Consider the following 26,760-nt stretch of genomic DNA (forward strand, 5'->3'; position numbering starts at 1 on the left):
TGCCATATGCCCGGGAGTGAAGAGGTTTGAAATAAACGTCGCTGCAAATTTATCCCGTATATGAATAGAATGATTAGGCAAGCGTTCCAACCAATCCAAAGCCTTACCCCTCAGTGAGAAGGGAAAAATCTTTAACTGCAAAAACTTTTCTGAATCATTTGGTTTTTTGCTTCCCCAACAAGTAGCCTCGTTGCTCGAGTAAAGTGAGCATGGCGAAAGTTGGAAAATAGACGATTTTCGGAAAGTACGATCAAAGGTTGAATTTTTGATAACAAGACCGGAATCCGATTCTGGAAATTGGAATTATATCATTTATGACTTGTGTGTAAAATTTGAGGTCAATCGGACTTGATTCGATAGGTTTCGGCATCGAATGTAGAAGTTGGAAATTTCATAATAGACTAAAGCTCAAGTGAGTTCGCATAAGACCTAACTTCAAATGAGCATAACTCTCATGATACAAAGTGTTATATAGTGTATTACTATCAAATGAAAGATCTTTGAGTCTAGTTTCTAACGCTTCAAACCGTTTGACATTTGGACATTCCTACAAGAAGTGATGACCAAATTACCAAAGGCTGAAAAAAATATAATTTTGCGACCAATTTTGCGATCGCAAAATAGTTATGCGATCGCGAAACTGCTTCTATGACCGCAAACTGGTCGCAGAATGAACCAGAACAGCCCAGTTCTGGGCACAAAATTTTACGATCATTGTGCGACCCGCATACCCATTCTGCAGTACATTATGTGACCGCAGACCTGCTTTCGAAGGGTTAATCTTTTTATTTTCGTAACCCGACCTCATTTTAATAAATAGCCTTTGGGGCTTATTTTGGGGTGCTTTTATGAGAGTTTTAGATAGATGTAAGATCATTTTAGATAAAGAAGGAGGGAACCTAGCATTCTAATCATCCAATCTTCAAAAATCAAGGAAGCTAATGGCAGGAGTCTCTACACTAACATCCCTCACAAAAGCCAAATAGGATAGACAACCCTTCTTAACCATCCGCGGAGCCTTCAAGTATGAAATCTCTCTACTGGAAACATAGTCTATAGAACCGCTCCACTCAAATCTTGGCAACCCCAGTATCGCTAACATCACGGTCTTAGCGTGACAATCTAGAACAACATGACATGGAGACAACCAATCCATACCCAAAATCACGTCAAAATTGACCATACTAAGCAACAAGAGATCCATTCTAGTCTCCAGACTCGCAATAGTCACCACACATGTCCGATATACACGGTCCACAATGATAGTATCGCCCACTAGAGTGGATACATGAACAGATGCAATTAGAGACTCACGGGCCATAACCAGATAATGAACGAAATACGAGGACACATATGAATAAGTGGAACCAGGGTCAAATAATATAGAGGTATCTCTATGGAAAACTGAGACAATACATGTAATCACAGCATCTAAAGCAATGGCATCTGGTCTGGCAGGAAGAGTATAGAAATGGGCCTGGCCAACCCCTAATCGGCCTCCTCTTCTCGGGCGACCCCTAGCTGACTGAGCCCCACCTCGAGCTGGCTGGACGGGTGCTGGAGCTGTTGGTGCTGATTCCATCGACCGAGTACTCTACTGTGGAGCGCCACTCAACAACCTAGGGCAATCTCTCTTAATGTGTCCAAAATCTGCACACTCGAAACAACCCCTCCCCTGACGAAACTGCTGCTCTTGATGCCCCGAAGAACTACCCGTAGACACCTGAACTGACGAGGCAAGGTGGGAACTCTACGCTGGTAGTGCACTGAATGAAGACTGACCCTGCTGATAGTTGTGTGAACAATGGCCAGATGATGCACCACGGTGAATTGGGCAAGCCGTCTGAGCATGTCTGAAAGGACGACCCCTACCATGGTGGAACTGCCCCTCAAAAGGAACATCACTAAAGCCACCCTGGCCACGAGGCCTCTTGGCCTCCCTCTCGACATGCTCCTGGCTGCGAACCGTCTCAATCTGATGGGCAATATCGACAACCTCATCAAAATTAGCACCAGACACTCTCTCTCTAGTCATAAGCAATCGCAGCTAAAAAGTGAGGTCATCTATGAACCTCCTGATCCTCTCTCTGTATGTGGGAACCAACCAGATAGCATGGCGGGCCAACTCAGAAAATCTCATCTCTTACTATGTCACAGACATATCACCCTGACAAAGCTGCTCGAACTGCTTGCGCAACTCATTTCTGCGGGACTGAGGCATGAACTTCTCCAGAAAGAGAATGGAGAACTGCTGCCAAGTAAAGGGTGTTGCGCCGACCGTCTTATGCCTTTCGTAAGCCTCCCACCAAATGAATGCAACCCCTGAGAACTGAAAGGCAGTGAACGAAACCCCACTGGTCTCCAGAATACAGGCTGTACGGAGTATCCTCAGACATCTGTCCAAGAAGCCCTGTGCATCCCCTCCCTCTCCACCACTGAAAGATGGAGGCTGGAGCCTCCCAAACCTCTCCAATCTACGCTGCTCATCCTCAAGCATAGAAGGAACAACATAATCCTAAGCAACGGCAACCGGCTGGGCTGGTGGTGTGTCGGTGTCTGGAATACCTGTACCACCTACTCTGGTGTGCGGGCAACGGGAGTTTGAGCGCCTCCCCCGACCTGAGAAGTGGTTGCTGCGTCCGGAATAGAGACCGCCTGAGCAAGACTGGTACACGTGGTCAGAATATGAGCTAAGGCCTCCTGAAGGCCTGGAATCACAATGGGCACGGGTTGTGCCTGAGATGGTCCCACAAGCTCATCCCCAACTGGTGGGTCTACAGGTACTGCCCTAGATGTTGTGCGAGCTGCACCTTTGCCCATACCGCGACCACTACCGTGACCTCGGCCTCTCGCGGCCCTGACTGGTGGTACTGGTGGTTGTCCATCCTACCTAGTAGTACGAGTCCTCACCATTTGTGAAAGAATGAAAAAACAGATGGTTAGTTACTAGAATCAACAGATTCACACGACAAGAATTCAAGAATGTGGAGTTTCCTAGGCTCTGATACCAACTTGTCACGACCCAAAACCTAACCCGACGTGATGGCGCCTATCGTGATACTAGGCAAACCAGCCTTTCCAAAACACTTTCAAAATTTAACAGAAATGAATTAAAGACATTTAAAATAACCGAAGTTTTTTTCTCATAAAAATGGGGGTAAAACCCAAATAAAACATAAGTGCAGAAAGATAGCCCGACATCGGGGTGTCACTGAGTCATGAGCATCTACATGTCCAGTCTAATAAAACAATGTCTAAGTATCAATACAAAAAATAAGGAAAACATATAAGGAGAGACAAGGTCTGCGGACGCCGGCAGCTACCTCGTAGTCTCCGGTGCTCGATCGCGTACGAACTCAACAACCTCCGTTATCAAACACACATGGATCTTCACATGAAGTACAGGGTGTAGCATGAGTACAACCAACTCAGAAATTAACAGAAATAAATAAGGAACTGAGAAAGTAGTGACGGGCTATACAAATACAGTTCATTTTCAACAATTCCAGCAAAGAATAGACATGATTTCAAATCCGGTAATTCAAATCAAATCAGTTTTTATACAGTTACAGTGCAGGTAAATCCGTATATATAATCTTTCATAAATTTCACAACAATGACAGATAGCAACTATGTGCATCAACAAATGAAAATAAGAAGAGCAAGTACAGCCTCTTAGGGCAACAGTCACTCAACTCGTCACAACAGCTCAAATCACTCGGCTCTCAAACCTCAGTACTCCCACTCAATAGGTACCTGCACTCACTGGGTGTGTGCAGACTGCGGATGGGATCCTTTCAGCCCAAGCACTATATCCGCACGGACAACTCACGTGCTATAGTATCAATATGTGGAACCGCACGGACAACTCACGTGCTGCACGGACAACTCACGTGCCATAGTATCAATATGTGGAACCGCACGGACAACTCACGTGCTGTATGGATACCTCACGTTCCATAATATCAATAACTCACAGACATGCCCTCGGCCTCACTCAGTCATCAACCTCTCTAATCTCTCGAGCTCTCGGAAATCTCAAAGATCGGCCCAAACAAAGATAACATAGTGTATCAACAAGAATCAAGAAGAGGCTGAGATATGATACGCAAGTAAAACCATGACAGAGTACAAGACAACAATTAGCAAATACTTTAGTAAGTACGCGATTTCTGCGGGTCCCAACAGTACCATCACATAGCCTAAGCATGATTTCTAACATAATATACAGTCAAATTTCTATAACACAGAGGGAACATGTAATTAACAATAGGCAGTTAGACTTTACAGTCTCATGGGGCAGACCAAGTCACAATCCCCCACGGTACACGCCCACATACCCATCACCTAGCATGTGCGTCACCTCTAAAATAGTCACATAATACCAAAATCTGGGGTTTCATACCTTCAAGACCAGATTTAAAACTGTTACTTACCTCAACCGCGCAGAAATCCTACTCTGAAATGCCTTTGCCTCTCGAATCGGCCTCCAAATGCCCCGAATCTAGCCACAAACAGTACGAGATAATCAATATTGGCTAAAAGGATCAATTCCACAAGAAAACTACTAAAATATAGTCCAAAATTTGAAATCGGCTCAACCCGCCCCCGGGGCCACGTCTCGAAACCTGATGAAAGTCACAAAACTCGTAAGCCCATTCTCTCACGAGTCTAATCATACTAAATTTATCAAAATCCGACTTCAATTGCCCCTCCAAAACCCCAAAATTCACTCTCCAATTCCCAAACCTTAATCTCCCAAATCTTACCTCAAACACTCACCAACTAGGGGTAAAAATCAGTGGGGAAATACCATTATTGAAGATAAATAGGCACAAGGAACTTACCTTAGTGATTACTCCGAAATCTCTCTCAAAATTCCCAAAATCCGAGCTAAAAAATGATGAAAATGGTGAAAAATCTCGAAGTATTCTATTTATAGCTTCTGCCCAGACTTCTCGCACCTGTAGCTCCATTTCTGCATCTGCGGAGCCGCATCCGCGGGCAAAGCCCCACTTCTGCAAAAAAATCACTAAAACACTGCCTCCTCTCCTACGATCAAGTAACCGCATCTGCGCTCTTCGCAGGTGCGGGAACTATATCGCACTTGCGGTCCAAACTCGCACTTGCGCCCCTAAATCCGCTTCTGTGATCTTCACAGGTATAGGAATGCCATCACACCTGTGTCCTCTGCCCAGATCCTCCTTAGCCGCATCTGCGGCTCCTCCTTCACTTCTGCGGGCTCGCACCTGCGGTTCCCATTCTGCATGTGCGATTACACCAGTAGCAGCAGCCTTAGCTGAAATTCCTCAACTCCCATCAAGCCGTTAACCATCCGAAATCACCCCAAGGCCTCCGAGACCTCAACCAATTATACCAACAAGTCCTAAAACCCAATACGAACTTAGTCGAACCTTCGAATCCCTCAAAACAATATCAAAACGCCGATTACACCCGAATTCAAGCCTAAAGAACTTCTAAACTTCAGAATTCTACAAACGATGCCGAATTATACCAAACCACGCCCGATTGACCTCAAATTTTGCACACAAGTCATATTCAACATTACGGACCTACTCCAACTTCCGAAAATCTAATCCGACCCCGATATTAAAATTTTCACTTCCAGCCAAAATCGCCAAAATTTCAACTTTCGCCAATTCAAGCCTATTCTACTACAGACCTCCAAATCACATTCCGGACAAGCTCCTAAGCCCAAAATCATCTAACAGAACTCCATTCCGGAGTCGTCTTTTCACACTTCCGACTATGGTCAATTGCTGAGACTTAAGCTTTCGATTAAGTGACTAAGTGTCTCAAAACACTCTGAAACCAAAAACAAGACCTCCCGGTAAGACACATAAGCAGAAACAGATACGGGAAAAATAGTAAATAGGGGATCGGGACTAATACACTCAAAACGACCGGCCGGATCGTTACATCAATTGGCTTGAACATGTACTAATTTTTGTACTTTAATCATTCTTTAATTTAAGAAGAAAAAAGAGATGCCGACATAGATTCTAGTCCTTTCTATGAAGAAAAATGGTCATCAAAATGGATGAATTTTAATTCAAATAAGTTGTAGAATTGGATTCAAATTGCTGCTTATATTGATTTTCTTCTGAGACTAGAACTATCACTCTATAAACTTTTCAAAATAATCGAAAAGGACCTAGTAAAACAAAACTTGGTTGGTGAACTCAATATGGTTAAAAGAAGAAATTATGTCAAAAAGCAAATATTTGGCACTTACTTCCTTATGTCCTATATACTCCTAGAAGCAAAAATTATTAATATAGAACTTCTTCTAGATGTTGAGGTCCACTTTCTTTGTAGCCTACCATAAAATCAGCCAGCTAATATTTTTTTGGCAATTAAAGCACACCTTCATAATACTTGTAGATTCATTCAAGAAAAGGTCCTCAACCTCTCACCACTTAGTGGCCTCTCAAATCCTACTATTGATAGCTATTGCATAAAATGCCAAATCTCAAATTTTTGAACATATTATAGATCTTAATAAACATGCCAGCTATGATCCAGTTCTCAAAATCAGCAATTAGCTGGCCAGAGAGATATCAAAATCTACAAGGGGTTATTGAGGTGGGGATTTTTGAGGGGGGAGTTGAGTTCCTTCTCTACCATGTTCTCAACTCTTTGGCAAATTAAGCAAACATGTGATTAATTATTTCAAGATAGGCTATCCTGCTTTGTTTATCTACTCTGGTTTTTGGATTATATCTATGTATTGGAGTCCTCTAAACTAACCACATCTTATGATTTTTCTGAAATAGTTTTAAGTTTTTGTGCATGACTTTTCATAGTAAGCCTATATAATTACTTGAAAATTCATTAGCAATCTGATATATTAAATTATGTTGATGGGTGTAAAAATTCTTTACAATCAGTGCATGTAACTTAAGTCCTTTTGGGAATTATTCCTAATCCTCTCAATAGTGAAAAATGGTTTCACTAAATGCGATTTGATACATTTTTTAAGGTCGTTAAACAACTCCAAAAACAGTAAATATCCCTTGTAAAAGTATGATTATTGGTACTAACAACAACATCAACCCAGCAAAATTTTACAAATGAGATCTGAAAAAATATCGTCTGTGAGGATCAAACCCACAACCACGTGGTTAAAAGCTACGCGCTCTACCACTAAGCTAAGAAGGCTAGTTTATTATAATTGACACTAAGTAAAAAGAAAAACGCCATTAATAATCCATGCCAGCAGAGATAGACAAGTTGCTCTACACAATAATAATCTACAAAAGTTTAGTTAATTTATGCCCAATTGCCAATGAGTTAAAAACAAGGAACAAGAAAAGAACGTCATCCTAGTCTGTCTTAAGGCATATTTGTTTTTTCACAAGACATAACTAACGTGCCTTCCACAAATAAAAATAGTATGAAATATCGTCTCGGTCAACAAGAAAGGCAAAGGTTTGACCAAAACCTTGAGACAACCACCTCTTCAAAATCACATGCTGAAGAAATGTATATGACTTTCCTCAAAGATGAGAAAATTTCAAGTGGTAGATAACAGAAACTGCAAACTCAGAGAACTAATGTCAAACAAACATTTTAATAACTCATTAATAAAGTTTCTGTTCTTGACCAAATAGACACTACATGACAAAGCCAGCTCTAATGTCAGAACAAAAACAAAATTGGCCCCAACAAAGGTAACTTCAAAAGTATCAATATTTTGGGATTGCAAAAGGGTTGTCTTTGATTTAGGATAAAACGAGCCTAAATCAAATGGGCGTGTAATGAGCAGAGAACAGCCTTGAACAAGAGCAAATCACATAGCATAAGAAAAAACTATTTGGAGTAGATGACCAAATTGAACCTGTGACATTCCTTTTTATAATGACAAGTCATTCGGTAAGCTTTAAAGAAGGGAAAAAGTCAAAAAAACATAAACTTGGTTTGAAAGCAAATGTATTGTCAAACAAGAAGATAGAAACAGAGTGACAATGAATGATTTTAATGACCATTTCTAGACAGTTTAACATCTTAATCAGAAAAATTCTAATTTGATTGTCAATTCCAGTTTAATCAACGACATGTATCAATACATATCAAGGTTGTAAGCAACAAAAACAAAGAAATTGATACAAACGTCTCAGTTAAAAAGCAACTTAAGTCAGAAATGTGATTATACAATTCCAAACAAGATGAACATCACCAAAAATGGACCAAAGATGCACCTTTTTTCCTAATTTCTTTACATATATAAAGTGCAAATACATGATTTTCACCTCTTTAAACTACTTATTCTTTAGGCACATTACACCATTAACCATTCTCCCTCCTCTTCTCATCTAAAAAAAGGGTCAAACAAAGAAAAGAAAAAAAGGGGAAAATCTATATCATATTATGCTCATGTTCTAATAATCGATGCCTTCTCAAAAGACAACCATTACCCAATTCTACACAAATTTGTCACTCATGATTTCATCTTCCAATAGAGTCAAGGCCTTCAGTCCTGCTCCGAACGATCCTATGAAACACTTCTCTAACCTGGCGCTCCAAAGGATCCAATCCACTCTTTAAACCATCATAGACAAGCCCAAGTTCATGAATTCTTTCCTTTACTTCTCCATCTTTTTCCTCTGTGATTGGGAACTGAACAGTATCGATCAATTCGTTCATTTGGTGCACGCATTTCTCAATCTCCTGAATCTCCTTCAACAATCCACAAGCATTTCTACGATCCCTCTTCTTCGATTCCTCCAAAATCCTTTCGTGAAGAGACAAAATTGGGCCGGCCCAAACGAATTGCCTAGTCACATAAAAATGTGTTTGCAGGCCGCGGTCTTGTCAAGGAATTGCAGCCACTAGTGCCCACATTACTAAGTACAACACATAACTCATTGTAAAACAGCCAAAGCTAATCCATTAGTAGCAATAATTTCATTACTTTTCGGAGCAACTAAATTATTACCAATTGCTTGGACCTGCTTAGCAGCAGACCAATTCCTCGATACATTCCACGATAACAATCTAAAATGCCCCATAGACCTATGATCATTCTGAGTATTGTTTCGCCCGAATGACCTGTTTCTATGGTTAACAGTTGCATTAGAATTGTTGGCGGAGAGACTGATGTTGTTATCAATTTCAAGATATTATTTTTGATTGTGTGTAATTTTTAAGTTGTGTAAATTTTATAATTTTTGTGAAGAAGAATGTTATCAAGAGGATTTAAGAAGAAAATTGGTGAGAAACTTGAAAATGTGAAGATGACTGATTCAGGCGACAAATGAGAGTGAAGAAGAAGAAAGATAATAGCAAATATAAAAAAAATTACATTTTAGCTATTCATTCACGCGCTGGACCTGAAGTGAAACTCACTCTTTGTGCTACATGTGCATAAATGGTTCAATAGGTACAAGTATTTGAGAGTCTAATAGGTACAAGGGTTAGTTGAGGTGTTTAAATGGATTTTGCTGCCAACATTAAGGGGCAGTCTATGTATTTGGCCTTATAATATGATTACTAGCAAGCTTTTGTGACATTTATATCAATACCCAAACTAATGGGCCGCGACGGGCATCCGGTACCTTACTCAACCGAGTACCAACGTAACATATCTTTCTTATTACATCATCATATACACATGACATACAGGCTTAATAGGCCAACATGATCATTTATAGACTCAAAACATAGGCCGACAAGGCCGTGCAATCTTTCACGTACACGACATATGTCTACAAGCCTCTAAGGATACAGAAATATCATAAAGGTCGGGACAGAGCCCCGCTATACCAAACAATACACATCTAATGTGATGACCCAAAATATCATCTTTAAAGTTAATAATTAATTCTGTATTCTAAGACCTTGAAAAATACTATTTATCATTACTCGACTTGCATGCCCAATCAGTAAAATTTTCCGGGAAGTTTTTATGTGAAAAATAGATTAAAATGTGAATTAGAGCTTTACAACTTAATTGAGTTGACTTTGGTTAACATTTTGAGCAAACGGACTTGGATCAGTATTTTGACAGTTCCGGTAGGTCCGTATCGTGATTTGGGACTTGGGCGTATGCCCGAAATCCAATTCTGAGGTCCCTAACACGAGATATAGAATTTTGATGAAAAATAAAAAAGTTTAAGTTCAAATAGTGACCGTATGTCGAATTATGTGCAAACGTCCCCGGAATAGAATTTTGATAATTCGAACAGTTCTGTATGGTGATTTTGGACTTAGGAGCGTGATCGGAATTTTATTGGGAAGTCCATAGTGAAATTAAGCTCGAAATGACTAAAATAGAAATTTAAGTTTGGAAGTTTGACCGAGGAGTTGACTTTTTCATATCGGGGTCGGAATCTATTTTTGAAAATTTTTATAGTTCCGTTATGTCATTTATGACTTGCGTCTAAAATTTGAGGTCAATCGGACTTGAGTTGATAGGTTCCAGTGTTGTTTGTAGAAATTGAAAGTTTCAAAGTTCATTAGGCTTGAATCTATGTGTGATTCGTGTTTTTAGTGTTGTTAGATGTGATTTGAAGACTCGACTAAGTCCGTATGATATTTTAGCACTTGTTGGTATATTTGGTTGAAGTCCCAAGGGGCTCAGGTGTTTTCAGATGGTATTTAGAGTATTTTCCTTCATTTTGGTACTGCTGGTAGCTACTAATTTATGGTATTTTAAACCTTTTTCGCGATCGCGTAGGCTTAGTTGAGGCAGTGTGAATTTTGTTCTTCGCGATCGCGTGAGTTCAACCGCGATCACGTAGGTTTGGCAAGCTGTGCATCACGATTGCGTGGCATTGTTTGCGATCGCGTAAGGTTAATTGAGGGCTGCTAAGTTTTGTGCTTCATGATCGCGTGAAGCGGGATGCGATCGCGTAGCTTTGAGACCTTGTGACTCGCGAACGTGTGAAAAGGACTGCGATCACGTAGAGCTGGGAACTTTGTGCTCTGCGATCACATAAGGATATACGCGATCGCGTAGAGTTAATTTGGGCAGTGGTAATTTGTGCTTCGCGATCGCATGTGGATATTCGCGATCGCGATGAGTAAAACCCTGGGCAGAATATTTAAGTTCTGAAAATGGGACTTCGTCCCTTTTTTTATTTTTAATGATTTGGAGCTCGGATTGAGGCGATATTTGGGATATTTTCAGAGAAAATATCGGGGTAAGTGTTCTTAACTCAATCTTGGTTAGATTGCCCGAATCCATTATTGTTTTTAACATTTAATTGGTGATTTTAGTTGGAAAATTTTAAAACCCTCTTGGATAGATTTGATGGTCGAATCGTTATTGGAATTTAGTCATTTTGGTATGGTTAGACTCGTAGTTAAATGTGCGTTCATATTTCGTAACGTTCGCCGGATTCCGAGACGTGGTCCCCACAGGCCATTTTTGAGTTAATTTCGAATTTTTATTGAAAAATATAGTATTTTCTTATAGAACTAATTCTATAATTTTTGTAGACTGTATTGAATTAATTATGACTTGATACGAGTCGACCGAAATCGGAAAATCGAGGAAAAAACATACTACTTAGTTAAATTGGAGCAAGTCGAGGTAAGTGATTTGTCTAACCTTGTGTGGAGGAAATTTTCCCTAGGATTGCTATTAACTGTAATGTGATGAAAGTCGTATACACGAGGTGATGAGTGTGTACACGAACTAAATATAAAGGATTATGTTTTTAAATTGTGAAAATCACTATTGCATATTAATTAATTTATTAAATCTTGTTATATTCTCCATTATTGATTTGATTTGTAATACTTTTAATTTGCTTGACATTTTTCTGCTAATTATTTTACATGTTTAGTTGAAACTTGGTTACTTTTATTCTGTGCATTATTTGAAATTAATTTTCTTAAATTTAAATATTATTAATATGAAGTATTTGACATTTTAAATTTGGCAATGAAGCAAAGTATTAAAGATTCTGAAATATTATTTTACTGAATTATTTATTCCTGAATATTTGTCTGAGATTTTTGTACTCATTGTGATGGAGCCGTGAGCTTTTTATTGTGAAAAAATATTATTGATGATTTATTTTGGCATGAGCTGTGAGCTCTTTATTGTGGAAAAATTTTATTGATAATTTATTTTGGCATGAGCCGTGAGCTCTTTATTGTGAAAAATATTGTTGTTGAATTATGTTGGCACGTTAAATTATTTGTGCACTTGAGGTGCAAATTGCGATATATTGTGATATTGATACGCATGCGGTGGTATAAGGTCTAGGTATTGAAAAACATGCGGTGAGATACGGGTGACTTGATGTGCGTGGCTAGTAGAGGGAACTACTAAAAGTCATGCAGTATGATAAGGATGGTTAAAACGCAAGATGCTATTTCAGGAAAAATATTTTCTTTAAAATAAATTGTGAAGGCTTCCGCGGTGAGATAAGTAAATGACATATTATAAATTTATTTATGATTTGGGACTACGAGGCGGTACCTCGGTAGTGCCCTTTTTGATATTGATTATGGTTGTAGTTGCCTTTGAGTTTTATTGTGATTTTTCTTAAGTTGAAAAGAAATTATGTTTTGTTTCCACTAGGTATTTATTTGCCATTACTTGGTATAATTAAATGTGACATACTACTTGATTCATTTATATTTTCATTTTATCTTATTAAATTGGTTAAACATTTTTCCATGTCATTATTTATTCTCCAGTAGGGCCTGACCTGACCTCGTCACTACTCTACCGAGGTTAGGCTTGGCAGTTACTGGGTACCGTTGTGGTGTACTCATACTATGCTTCTACACATCTTTTTGTGCAGATCCAGGTACATCTTACCAGTCTAGACGTCAGTGAGTTACCTGCGCACGGAGACTTCGAGGTGTATCTGCCAGCGTCCGCAGACTCCGGAGTCTCCTTCTATCATTTTTATGTTGCTTCCTTATTTTTCTCTAGACCTTAATATATAGAGACATTGAGAATAAATTTTTAGAAACTTGTGACTTATTTCTACCGGATTTTGGGAGTTGTAATTATTTGAATTGTAGTTTATTTATTTCAGATATTTATGATTATTACGCATTGATAGGCTTACCTAGTCTTAGAGACTAGGTGTCATCATGACCTCCTACGAGGGAAATTTGGGGTCGTGACAAGTTGGTATCAGAGCACTAGGTTCATAGGTGTTATGAGTCACAAGCAGGTTTAGTAGAGTCTTACGGATCGGTACAGAGACGTCTGTACTTATCTTCGAGAGTCTATGCAACTGTAAGGAAATATTCACTTCTTTGATTCCTTATCGTGCGCCTTTGTTGATTTCAAAGTTCTAAACAATTGTCTTTATATTCTCTCACAGATGGTGAGGATACGCACAACTGGATCTGATGATCAGACAGTCGTGCCCCTTGTTGGAGTCACAAGAGGCCGGGGTCGGGGCATAGGCTGAGCCAGAGGCCGAGGAAGACCACGTGGTGCAGCCAAAGCACCTGCACGAGTTGCTACACCAGAGCCACCAGTAGCTCCAGTTAGAGAGCAAGCACCTGAGACGCCTGCTACTACTCCTACACTTCACGAGCCTCTTGCCCAGGTTTTGAGCATGTTTGGCACTCTAGGTCAGGCAGGGTTAATTCTATTTGCTCCTGCCACATCTCAGTCCGGGGGAGGAGCACAGACTCCCGCCGCCCGTACTCCAGAGCTATGGGCCCAAGTTGACCATGCCCAAGAGGTTATACCAGTGCAACTAATTGTCCCAGTTTGGCCTGAGATTAGGACAATAGTCTCAGAGGGGGAGCAGCTCAGGCTCAAAAGGTACAAGAAGTACCACCCTCCCACTTTCAGCGGTTTAGCTTCACAGGATACTCAGGGTTTTCTGGAGGAGTGTCACCGTATCCTTCATACTATGGGTATTGTGGATTCTAATGGGGTTTCTTTCATGACATTCAAGTTTAGAGGAGCATCCTACCAGTGGTGGCGGGCATATGAGTTGGATAGTCCGGCTGAGGCAACTTCACTCACTTGGACTCAATTTTCAGATATGTTCTTAAGGGAGTGTGTTCCTCAGAGTCTTTGAGATGCATGGCGCGCAGAGTTTGAGCAGCTGCGCCAGGGTTCTATGACCATGTCAGAATATGCGTTTCGATTCAGCGATTTGGCTAGGCATGCACCAGCCTTAGTTGCTACTGTTCGAGAGCGGGTTCACAGATTTATTGAGGGTCTTCACCCTAGTATCAGATACAGTATGGCCCAAGAGCTAGAGATGGACATCACATACCAACAAGTGGTGTCAATTGCTAGGAGATTGGAAGGTATACGGACTCGGGAGAGGGAAGAGAGGGAAGCTAAGAGACCCCTGGATTCTGGTACATATAATAATTCTCGTGCCCCAGTTGCATCCCGTCATGGTAGAGGTTATGTGAGTCGTCCTATTCATTCAGCACTTCCAGTTTCTAGTGGTATTCCGGCTACTCCCAGAGTTCAGGTTCCATATTATGCACCGTCAGTGTCTTCTGTATCTCCTGTACGGGGTGCTTTTAGCAGGCAGTCTAGTTGCTCAGGCCCGAGCCAGTCCCAGCAACCACGCCCTCTTAGGGCTTGTTTTGAGTGTGGTGACACTCGTCATATCACGAGCGATTTCCCCAGACTTAGGAGGGGTGCACCTCCATGGATTTCTCAGGCCCCACCTATTCCACAGGGTCCTCAAGTTTCTCAGGCCATGATTACTGCACCAGTTGCCACTCCACCTGCACAGCCAGCTAGAGGTGGAGGTCGGGCAGGTAGAGGTCGTCCTAGAGGGGGAGGCCAGGCCAGATATTATGCCCTTCCTGCTAGGATAGATGTCGTTGCATCTGATTCTATTATCACATGTATTATTTCGGTCTGTCATAGAGATGAATCAGTCTTATTTGATCCAGGCTCCACTTGTTCTTACGTGTCATCTTATTTTGCCCCGTATTTGGGTGTATCACGTGATTCCTTGAGTTTTTATGTTTATGTATCTACACCCGTGGGTGAATCTATTATTGTGGACTGTGTGTATCGATCGTGTTTAATTGTTATTAGTGGTTTTGAGACCAGAGCTGATTTATTATTGCTCAGTATGGTGGATTTCGATATTATTTTGGGCATGGGTTGGTTGTCTCCCTATCACGCTATTCTTGATTGTTACGCCAAGACGGTGACATTGGCTATGCCAGGTCTACCGTGGGTGGAGAGGTACCTCAGATCATGTTCCTAGCAGGGTTGTTTCATTTCTTAAAGCTCAACGAATGGTTGAGAAGAGGTGTGATGCGTATCTGGCCTATGTGAGAGATGTTAGTAGTGATACTCATACTATGGAGTCAGTTCCTGTAGTAAGGGAGTTTCGGGATGTATTTCCAGCGGATCTTCCGGGTATGCCACCCGACAGGGATATTGACTTTGGCATTGATTTGTTACTGGAAACTCAGCCCATTTCTGTTCCACCATATCGTATGGCCCCAGCAGAGTTGAAAGAATTAAAAGAACAGTTACAGGGATTTCTTGATAAGTGTTTCATTCGGCCTAGTGTATCGCCTTGGGGTGCTTGTGTCTTATTTGTAAAGAAGAAGGGTGGTTCTATGAGGATGTGTATTGATTACCGCCAGCTGAACAAGGTTATAGTGAAGAACAGGTATCCATTGTCACGTATTGATGACCTATTTGATTAGCTTCAGGGTTCCAAGGTATTCTCTAAAATTGACTTGCATTCAGGCTATCATCAGTTGAAGATTCGGGAGCCAGATATCCCGAAGACTGCTTTCAGGACTCGGTACAGTCATTACGAGTTCCTTGTGATGTCTTTTGGGCCGACCAACGCCCCAAAAACATTTATGCACTTAATGAATAGTGTCTTTCAGCCCTATCTTGATTCTTTCGTTATTTTGTTTATTGACGACATTCTAGTGTATTCCCGGAGTCGGGAAGATCATGAACAACACCTGAGGAAGGTGCTTCAGATTTTGAGAGAAAGAAAGTTATATGCAAAATTTTCAAAGTGTGAATTCTGGCTTGATTCAGTGGGATTTTTGGGTCATATAGTTTCATGCGAGGGAATCAAGGTAGATCCGAAGAAGGTTGAAGCGGTGCAGAGTTGGTCTAGACCGTCTTCAGTTATGGAAATCTTGAGTTTCCTTGGTTTGGTAGGGTATTATCGCCGGTTTGTAAAAAGGGTTTCTCTTCTATTGCTGCATCTATGACCAAATTGACCCAGAAGGCTGCTCCGTTCAGGTGGACCGAGGAATGTGAGGAGAGCTTCCAAAAGCTCAAGACAACTTTGACTACAGCCCCAGTATTGGTATTACCTACATGTACAAGGTCTTATACTGTGTATTGTGATGCGTCGCGTATTGGTCTAGGTGCAATGTTGATGCATGATGGTAGGGTGATTGCCTACGTGTCCAGACAGTTAAAGGTGCATGAGAAGAATTATATTTTACATGACCTTGAGTTAGAGGTTATTGTTCATGTCTTAAAGATTTGGCGGCATTATTTGTACGGTGTCCATTGTGAGGTCTACACCTATCACTGGAGTCTACAACATCTGTTTAAATAGAAGGATCTTAATTTGCAGCAGCTAAGATGGTTGGAGTTGCTCAAGGATTATGATATCACCATTGTCTATCATCCTAGGAAGGCCAATGTAGTGGCCGGTGCCTTGAGTCGTATGGTGGAGAGTTTGGGCAGCTTAGCATATTTACCGGTAGCAGAGAGGCGTTTAGCCTTGGATGTTCAAGCCTTGGCCAACCAGTTTGTTAGACTGGATGTTTTCGAGATGAGTTGAGTGTTGGCTTGCGTGGGTTCTCAGTCTTCTCTTTATGATCGTATCAGGGAACGTTAGTATGATGACCCCCATCTGCTTGTCCTTAAGGATACAGTTCAGCCTGGTGATGCCAAGTAAATCACTATTGGAGATGATGATGTATTACGGATGTAGGGCAAGCTATGTGTGCCTAATGTGGATGGTTTGCGTGAGTTGATTCTCCAAGAGGCTCACAGTTCATGACACTCCATTCATCCGGGTGCTGCAAAAATATATCAGGACTTGAAACATCACTACTGATGGAGGCGGATGAAGAAAGACATAGTGGAATATGTAGCCCGGTGCCTAAATTGCCAGCAGATGAAATATGAGCATAAACGATCGGGTGGATTGCTTCAGAAGTTGGAAATTCCAGAATGTAAAGGGAACGGATCACTATGGATTTCGTTGTTGGACTCCCACGGAATCAGAGGAAATTCGATGCAGTTTGGGTGATTGTGGATAGATTGACCAAGTCATCTCATTTCATTCCTGTGATTACTACTTACTCTTCAGAACAGCTGGCTCAGGTATATATTAGCGAGATTGTCAGACTTCACGGTGTACCAGTATCTATTATCTCTGACCGGGGTATACAGTTTACCTCATGGTTTTGGAGGGCTGTACAGCGAGAGTTGGGTACTCGTGTGGAGTTGAGTACATCATTTCACCCTCAGATGGACGGACAATTTGAACGCACTATTCAGATACTGGAGGATATGCTTCGTGCGCGTGTGATATATTTTGGGGGTGCATGGGATCAGTTCTTACCACTTGCGGAGTTTGCTTACAACAGTAATTATCAGTCAAGCATTCAGATGGCTCCGTATGAGGCCTTGTATTGTAGGCGGTGCCGGTCTCTAGTCGGTTAGTTCGAAGCGGGCGAGGCTAGACTATTGGGTACAGACTTGGTTCAGGATGCCTGGGAGAAGGTTAGGTTGATTCAGGATTGACTTCGTACAACCCAATCAAAACATAAGAGTTATGCGGATCGGAAGGTTCACGATGTTGCATTCCTGGTTGGTGAGCGGGTATTGCTCCGGGTTTTTTGCCTTTGAAGGGCGTGATAAGGTTCGGGAAGAAGGGCAAATTGAGCCCTAGGTATATTGGGACTTTTGAGATTCTTGAAAGAGTTGGAGAGGTGGCTTACAGACTTGCGCTACCACCTAGTCTCTCTGCAGTTCATCCGGTATTCCATGTTTCTATGCTTCGAAAATATCACGGCGATCCGTCTCGTGTGTTAGACTTCAGTTCGGTTCGGTTGGACAAGGATCTATCTTATGTTGAGGAACCAATGGCTATTTTAGATAGGCAGGTTCGAAAGCTGAGGTCAAAGAACATTGCTTTTGTGAAGGTTCAGTGGAGGGGTCATCTAGTCGAGTAGGCAACTTGGGGGATCGAGCATGATATGCGCTGCTGTTATCCACACTTATTCACCAGCTCAGGTACTATTTCTAACCCCGTTCGAGGACGGACATTTGTTTTAGAGGTGGAGAATGTGATGACCCAAAATTTTATCTTTAGAGTTAATAATTAATTCTGTATTCTAAGACCTTGAAAAGCACTATTTATCATTACTCAACTTGCGTGCGCAGTTCGTAAAATTTTCCGGGAAGTTTTTATGTGAAAAATGGATTAAAATATAAATTAGAGCTTTAAAACTCAACTGAGTTGACTTTGGTCAATATTTTGAGCAAACAGACTTGGATCAATATTTTGACAGTTCTAGTAGCTCCATATCGTGATTTGGGACTTGAGTGTATGTCCGGAATCAAATTCCGAGGTCCCTAGCCTGAGATATAAAATTTTGATGAAAAATAAAAAGTTTAAGTTCAAATAGTGACCGAATGTCCAATTATGTGCAAACGACCCCAGAATTGAATTTGATGATTCCAACAGCTCTGTATGGTGATTTTGGACTTAGGGGCGTGATCGAAATTTTATTTGGAAGTCCGTAGTGAAATTAGGCTTGAAATGGCTAAAATAGAAATTTAAGTTTGGAAGTTTGACCGGGGAGTTGACTTTTTGATACCGGAGTCGGAATCTATTTCTGAAAATTTTCATAGCTCCGTTATGTCATTTATGACTTGCGTACAAAATTAGAGGTCAATCAGACTTGATTTGATATGTTTCGGTGTTATTTGTAGAAATTGAAAGTTTCAAAGTTCATTAGGCTTAAATCTATGTGTGATTCATGTTTTTAGTGTTGTTAGATGTGATTTGAAGACTCGACTAAGTCCGTATGATATTTTATCACTTGTTAGTATATTTGGTTGTGGTCCCGAGGGGCTCGGGCGTGTTTCAGATGGTATTCAGAGTATTTTCTTCATTTTGGTACTGTTGGTAGCTACTGATTTATGGTATTTTAAACCTTTTTCGCGATCGCAAAGATTGGGACGCGATTGCATAGGCTTAGTTGAGGCAGTGTTAATTTTGTTCTTCGCGATCGCGTGAGATCAACCGCGATCGCGTAGATTTGGCAAGATGTGCATCGCGATCGCGTGGCATTGTTTGCAATCGCGTAGATTTGGCAAGATGTACATCGCGATCGCATGGAATTATTTGCGATCGCGTAAGGTTAATTGAGGGGTGCTAAGTTTTGTGCTTCGCGATCGCGTGAAGCGGGATGCGATCGCGTAGCTTTGAGACCTTAGGACTAGCGAACGCGTGAAGAGGACTGCGATCGCATAGAGCTGGGAATTCTGTGCTCTGCGATCGCGTGAGGATATACGCGATTGCGTAGAGTTAATTTGGGCAGTGGTAATTTGTGCTTCGCGATCGCGTGTTGATGTTCGTGATGAGTAAAAGCCTGAGCAGAACGTTTAAGTTCTGAAAATGGGCCATATTTAACGATTTGGAGCTCGGATTGAGGCGAATATTTGGAGATTTTCAGAAAAATTATCGGGGTAAGTGTTCTTAACTCAATATTGGTTAGATTACCCGAATCCATCACTGTTTTTAACATTTAATTGGTGATTTAAGTTGAAAAAATTTGAAAACCCTCTTGGATAGATTTGATGATTTGAGGGTCGAATCGTTATTGGAATTTAGTCATTTTGGTATGGTTAGACTCGTGGTTGAATGGGAGTTCAGATTTCGTAACTTTCGTCGGATTCCCAGACGTGGGTCCCATAGGCCATTATTGAGTTAAGTTCGGATTTTTATTGAAAAATATAGTATTTTCTTATAGAATTAATTATATAATTTTTGTTGAATATATTGAATTAATTATGACTAGATACGAGTCGACCGGAATAGAAAAATCGAGGAAAAAGCATACTACTTGGTTAAATTGGAGCAAGTCGATGTAAGTGATTTGTCTAACCTTGTGTGGGAGAATTTTTCTCTAGTATTGGTATTAACTGTAATGTGATGAAAGTCGTATACACGAGATGACGAGTGTGTACACAGACTAAATGTGAAGGATTATGTTTTTAAATTGTGAAGATCACTGTTGCTTATTAATTAATATTTTAAATCTGGTTATATTCTCCATCATTGATTTGATTTGTATACTTTTAATTTGCTTGACCTTTTCCTGCTAATTGTTTTACCTGTTTAGTTGAAACTTTATTTCTTTTATTCTGTACATTATTTGAAATTGATTTTCTTAAATTTAAATATTATTAATATGAAGTATTAGACATTTTAAATTTGGTGAAGCAACGTATTAAAGATTTTGAAATATTGTTTAGCTGAATTATTTATTCCTGAATATTTGTGTGAGATTTTTGTACTCATTGTGATGGAGCCGTGAGCTTTTTATTGTGAAAAACTATTATTGATGATTTATTTTGGCATGAGCCGCGATCTCTTTATTGTGAAAAAATCTTATTGATGACTTATTTTGGCATGAGTTGTGAAATTTTTATTGTGAAAAATGTTGTTGTTGAATTATGTTGGCACGTTAAATTATTTGAGCACTTGAGGTACAAATTGTGATATATTGTGATATTGATACGCATGCGATGGTATAAGGTCTGGATATTGAAATGCATGCGGTAAGATAAGGGTGGCTTGATACGCGTGGCTAGTATAGGGAACTACTAGAAGTCATGCAGTATGATAAGGATGGCTAAAACGTGAGATGCTATTTCGGAAAAAATATTTTTTTTAAAAGAAATTGTGAAGGCTACCGCAGTGAGATAAGGAAATGAGATATTGTAAATTTATTTATAATTTGGGACTACGAGGCGGTACCTCGGTAGTGCCCTTGTTGATATTGATTATGGCCGTAGTTGCCTTTGATTTTTATTGTGATTTTTCTTAAACTTGAAAAGAAATTATATTTTGTTTCCACGAGGTATTTATTTGCCATTATTTGGTATAATTAAATGTGACATACTACTTGATTCATTTCCATTGTCATTTTATTTTATTAAATTGGTTAAATATTTTTCCATGTCATTATTTATTCTCTAGTAGGGCCTGACCTGACCTCGTCACTACTCTACCGAGGTTAGGCTTGGCACTTACTGGGTACCGCTGTGGTGTACTCATACTATGCTTCTGTACATCGTTTTGTGCAGATCCAGGTACATCTTACCAGTCTAGACGTCAGTGAGTTACCTGCGCATAGAGACTTCGAGGTATATCTGCCAGCGTCCGCAGACTCCGGAGTCCCCTTCTATCATTTTTATGTTGCTTCCTTATTTTTATTTAGACCTTGATATATAGAGACATTGAGAATAAATTTTTAGAAGCTTGTTACTTATTTCTACCGGGTTTTGGGAGTTGTAATTATTTGAATTATAGTTTATTTATTTTAGATATTTATGATTATTCCGCATTGATAGTCTTCCCTAGTCTTAGAGACTAAGTGCCATCACGACCTCCCACAGAGGGAATTTGGGGTCATGGCATCTAAATCATACTGACCAAATAAGCAACTTCGAAGCAAATAGAGTACACCAACATCTTCCACTGAGCTGATCTCCTACTTAGAGGACTCTCGGCCTGTCTATCGAGACCTGCGGGCATGAAACACAGCGTCCCCAGGCAAAATAGACGATAATACAAATAATGTATCGAGTGTGTAAGGAATGAAAATCAGTAAATAATAGACATGGGAGAAACATGGAGTAAAAGACTCGACGGGTACGTCTGCATAGATCTGTGAATCATTTCATATTATAATGTCATGCATATGCATATAAATATCATACCATGCATGGGTATATGCGTTCATAACATCATCAAATCTCTGAGGGAATCCCATCATATCATCCCGGCCACTGTGGGCAAATCATCAACGTATACCGGCTGATCAGGTGGTGGTGCGTATATAACGTCCTAACCTTTTTCCATATACCATATACACACACATAAAGACACACACACACACACACACACACACACACACATATATATATATATATATATATATATATATATATATATATATATATATATATATATATATATATATACACACATATATATGCGTATATAACGCATCTGGTCATAGGTCAATGTATATGTATAAATGCATGAAATGCATAAGAAATATGTTAATAATATTTTCGCTGAATGTCATAAAAATAATATGCCTTAAGAAATACGTTAATAAGATTTTCTTGGAATGTCATAAAAATAATATGTCTGTCGGATAACTTTTATCAAATACGTTTTTTTTTTTGAGACCCATGAACAGAAGATATAATAATAATTCACATGGGAAATCAAGAATATAGACACCCCTAATATTTTTATGAATAGAATCATTTATGGAAATTGTGCATTTGCTCGTTTCGTATAGATCATGCCAAAAGGAAAGAAGGGATAACCTTAACATACCTGGAGTAGGGAAAAATCTGTACGATATTCTTGGAAAAGGTTGCACCGTACTCCCTTAGAATCGCAAAATCCTGTTGTTATTACACAGTGTAATTTTGTATGAATTGCTTTACTAATCTAAGAATAGCCGTTGCTACTGTAACATGAAGTCTTATGTGAGCTTCCAACATCTCCTCCAAAAATGAATTTGATATCAATTGAAGATCATTTGTAAAGATGACTAACTTGAAATTTCTTCTACATTTTTTAATGGCAAAGTGTAATTTCCATGTGTTATCTTGATAGATTGCCCAACGACCCCTTAAAGCCACCTATCTTAGTGACTAATGAGTCATCAACTTGGCCTTAATTTGCTGCCACCTTGAAGAGTAATGCTTATCCAAATGTGCTTAATTAATCACCCAATAATTCCTTAATTAACTAGGTAATTTTCCATTACCCAATAATTAATCAATTATCCATATAACTAAGAATTATCTCAAATTACTTAAAATACTACTTATTTTTAATACACCCTTATACACCATACTATTATGGTCATATGGTACCTTGTATGACACTAGTCCATAAATACGGGGTATTATAGCTTGGACAATATTTTATCCTAAATTTTCAAATTTCGACGAAACTCATTTTCTTCTATTTGCTTACCTTCTCTCCTTCACGAATTTACTCATCACGTGTTTGAAATAGCATAATGCGTATAATCCTAAAATAATCTCATTCCCGGACTTACGTCGATTATCTTATGTCGAAACTTAAACATACGAAAATGCGGGATGTAACATCTCATTCCCGAGTTTTCATCAATTCACTTATAGCATATGTTTACGTAAGAAAATATGGGGTGTAATATTATTCCCTCCTTTGGAACATTCGTACTCGAATGTTGACTGATTCACTTGTGCTTTTCATAACCTATGTCTTCCGAATACTTTAGTATTCTCTTTGCCATATGTGAAACAGTTCTGTGAATAAATCCAAAGGCTAAGGCATTCCCCCCTTTAGGTCTCTTTCCCCATACCACGACTTGTGGTCGGAATCCTCCCAATCTCGTAACTGTTGCTACCTTCTATCATTCAATATGTACGACTCTGACCTTATAAGTGCACCTATGCGACTCTTCTTTCCCTTTTCCTCCGATTTTTTATCCATTACTGAAGTTCATTGCTTGGCACTTTTTTGAACTTACGAATGTTTCCATATCTTATTTCATAGACCTGGTTATCCATCTGCATGATTTTACTCTATCTAGATAGGTCATAGTGTGCCAGAACTCTTACTTCAATTTATCGTTACTAAGGTATGCTACCAAACTCCAGGTTATTCTCGTTTCTTATCCCATATGTATAAATCTAAGTCCTTTAATGTTTCCTCATTATTGTTCATCTTAAGAACGACGGTCTAATCTCATCTCGTACTTTATGATTTTTGTCCATCCATTATTGATTCACCTCAATATTGATCTATAATATACCACTGATAACTTGAAACTTCTTACGTAAAACCTTTCCACTAGGGCTTACGTTGCATCGAGGAGTATTTGAAGTGATTTCCATAATCGTATTTCATTGTATCTCGATGTGATTCGCCTTATGGGGGTATTCTGATCTCGTGCCATTCGCGAAATCGTTTCTCCTTCTCCCCTTTATTTTTCTTTCTTCAAATCATTATTCAGTCGAAGGCCCAACCATTATCTTTTATCTGTCACAATTACACCTTCATTTCACTACTAGGGCAGCATTCCATCTCTTCTAAATGCTACTAGTCTTAGACTCCTTTGAGTTCATTCAGGATATACTGAGCCTTCTATAACTTAGAGAACCCATCGGCTCTCATGTTTTCACGGGCTTAATCCGGAGAGCTGACCCATTCTCGTCGTTTTCTTACTCGCCCTTTCTCATCCTTACTCCTGTCATAAAACCTTGTCGCTTTACTATACTTTAGCTTGCGACCTCTACGTATCTAATTATACTATTCACAACCTTCCTTCAACTTGCTTGCACCATTGATTCCCTTATGTTATTCTGGAACATTAAGTGAGACATCACATCGTCTCTAACTCTTCTTTACTATCTTGACTAGATCTCTCAATACTTAGAAACCATAGGCTGGAAGGTACGCCACTGACGACGCTACTATCGTTCTTGGATATTGAATCCCAGTGCTTATAGCCTTCTATCTGAAGCATGGACTATTCACAATCTTCTGCCTTTAAGTATCTTGTACGTTATTCAGCTTTACCTTACTTACCTTAAAATCCTGCATCATATCTTCTATCTCTTTCATGACCTCCCTTCCACATAGGTATAATTCACGTCCATAACTTGAAGCTCTATTATTATACTTGCAACTCTAGTGTATACACAATCCAGTGGGAGTTTCAAACTGACTTCTTATGAGGCTGGTACTTTTCTAACCGGCTTTATCGTAGGGCCGATATAGAATATGGTTGTTGTACTATCCCTCTGGTACCTCTGATATTAAGAGTAATCCTGTAATGTTCTCAATCACGATTTCTATAATTTTCTGGGTCCAATAATCAGATTCTTGATTTACTTCGTTGATATAACTCTTTAGTTTCCCCCTTCTTCTGATCAACCTTTATGTAGGCTTAAACTATCTCTTGATCTACGACTGATGGTATTAGTTATTACGTTTAGCCTTTCATGGGTGCTGAGGAATGTCCATGATACAATCCTTTAATAATACAATCCTTCATCTATGATCTGGGCTAAATTCTTTCTTTTAACTTATACCGAAATCTTCTACGGCTGTATATGCTGCATGTATAAAACTTCCAAACTCTTAAGTGCGTTCATAACGTAACTAACTCTGAATCATGAATTTAATAATTCTTTTTGTTCCATATCAACTTTCTTCAAACGTAAGCAATTACTTTTCCTGATCTTTCTGCCCCCTTTTTGCGTGCATACTTGGCTTATCTTCGTGCCCATGCATATTGGAATTCCATACAACTCATATGATCTTGAATATCACTTCTGATTTTACTTCCCGTTCATTAGACATAGTAGGTGCTGTTTTCTTATGAAGTGCATACAATGTTATTGTGAGACTGTTGTTATAAAACCATTTCCTCCTTAGGTCACCCAGCTTAGGTTAAAGCTTCATTCCTTTATTTCTCAGCCAGTCTCTGACTCGTGTAAATCTTCGCGCTAATTACACCAAATACTTAATGTCCTTTCTCTCTTATAATTATCTGTAGTTACTTACTTCCACGCCCTTGTTCTTGTAGGGTTGTTCTGAACTAATATTTTGACTGTCTTCCCAGTGGAACTCTCTTTTATTTTCGTAACATGCATACAGTACCTTTACTACCCCGACTCCTATATGAATATTTCTCAAGTATCACAATGTCATACTACGAGACTGAAGTCCCCATGTTGGGGTTCACTATGTTCATCTTGCACAATCTGTTGATTCGTCTGTGTCCTCTTGTTTAGCCATAACTAGGCTCTTCCTGGATCAACTACTGACTACTCGTTGGCCCATTCTCATATCAATATTCCGCGTAATCTTTATTGGGTCATTTCCCTTATCTTAACTTACGTCTCGTACGTGCTCCTTATCTATCAATAACATCTCAGGCAGGAACCCTTACTTCATCTCCTTGATGTCGTGCTTACATAATATTCGGGAATTATAGCACATATGTAGGATTTGAATACGTGCAATCTCATCCCCTTTTCATTTTTGTCGCACTCATCCTTTACTATTCCATAGTTACTAGAATTACATAATTCCGACTTAATGCCACGTAACTCCATATTCCCCTATTTAGGGGAGTACTAAGAGCTGAAGCCACGAGGATCTACCTATAGATATTTTAACTCTTCATCTTTGGCGTTGTTTTACAACATCAATGACCCTTACTCGCCTTGCAGCAATCCTTCTGTACCAAGGATTACAAATTCCCTTACTCGCAATGGTGACACTTAGTTTAACTGGCACATACAATCCCTTAAGCTTAACTTTGCTCATATTGCTTGCTTTAGGGAAACGTCTTCCTGAATGACTATTTTTTGAATTTCTCATGAATCGTCTTCTGTTGTCCATTCTATTATCGCCGGAACGCAAATCTGTAATTCTAGTGACGTTGACCATTATCGAATCATTCAGTCCCTAATTCATGCTTAGTTTATCATGTTCACCAGTCCATACTGATTTC

At 39.6% G+C, this 26,760-nt stretch overlaps 1 protein-coding gene and 1 pseudogene across 1 annotated transcript; both read right to left on the reverse strand.

The window, feature by feature from the left end:
* Positions 1-2,146: 2,146 nt before the first annotated feature.
* On the reverse strand, positions 2,147-2,820 carry LOC138910517 (uncharacterized). The gene is made up of 2 exons (XM_070201761.1): positions 2,620-2,820; positions 2,147-2,488 (listed from the first exon to the last, which is right to left on the reverse strand). The coding sequence occupies exons 1-2, from the start codon at positions 2,818-2,820 to the stop codon at positions 2,147-2,149; spliced, it is 543 nt and encodes a 180-aa protein (XP_070057862.1).
* Positions 2,821-8,137: 5,317 nt separating this feature from the next.
* The window catches only part of LOC104090112 (protein ROH1D-like), a 37,481-nt pseudogene continuing 18,858 nt past the window's right edge, over positions 8,138-26,760 (reverse strand).

Source organism: Nicotiana tomentosiformis, chromosome 4, assembly GCF_000390325.3.
Source record: "Nicotiana tomentosiformis chromosome 4, ASM39032v3, whole genome shotgun sequence".
Lineage (NCBI taxonomy): Eukaryota > Viridiplantae > Streptophyta > Magnoliopsida > Solanales > Solanaceae > Nicotiana > Nicotiana tomentosiformis.

Coding starts and splice junctions, on each gene's coding strand:
- LOC138910517 (XM_070201761.1), bottom strand. CDS start 2,820: ATGGGCAAAGGTGCAGCTCGCACAACATCTAGGGCAGTACCTGTAGAC. Junction 2,489..2,619: donor ACGCAGCAACCACTTCTCAG/GTCGGGGGAGGC, acceptor TCTATGCTTGAG/GATGAGCAGCGTAGATTGGA.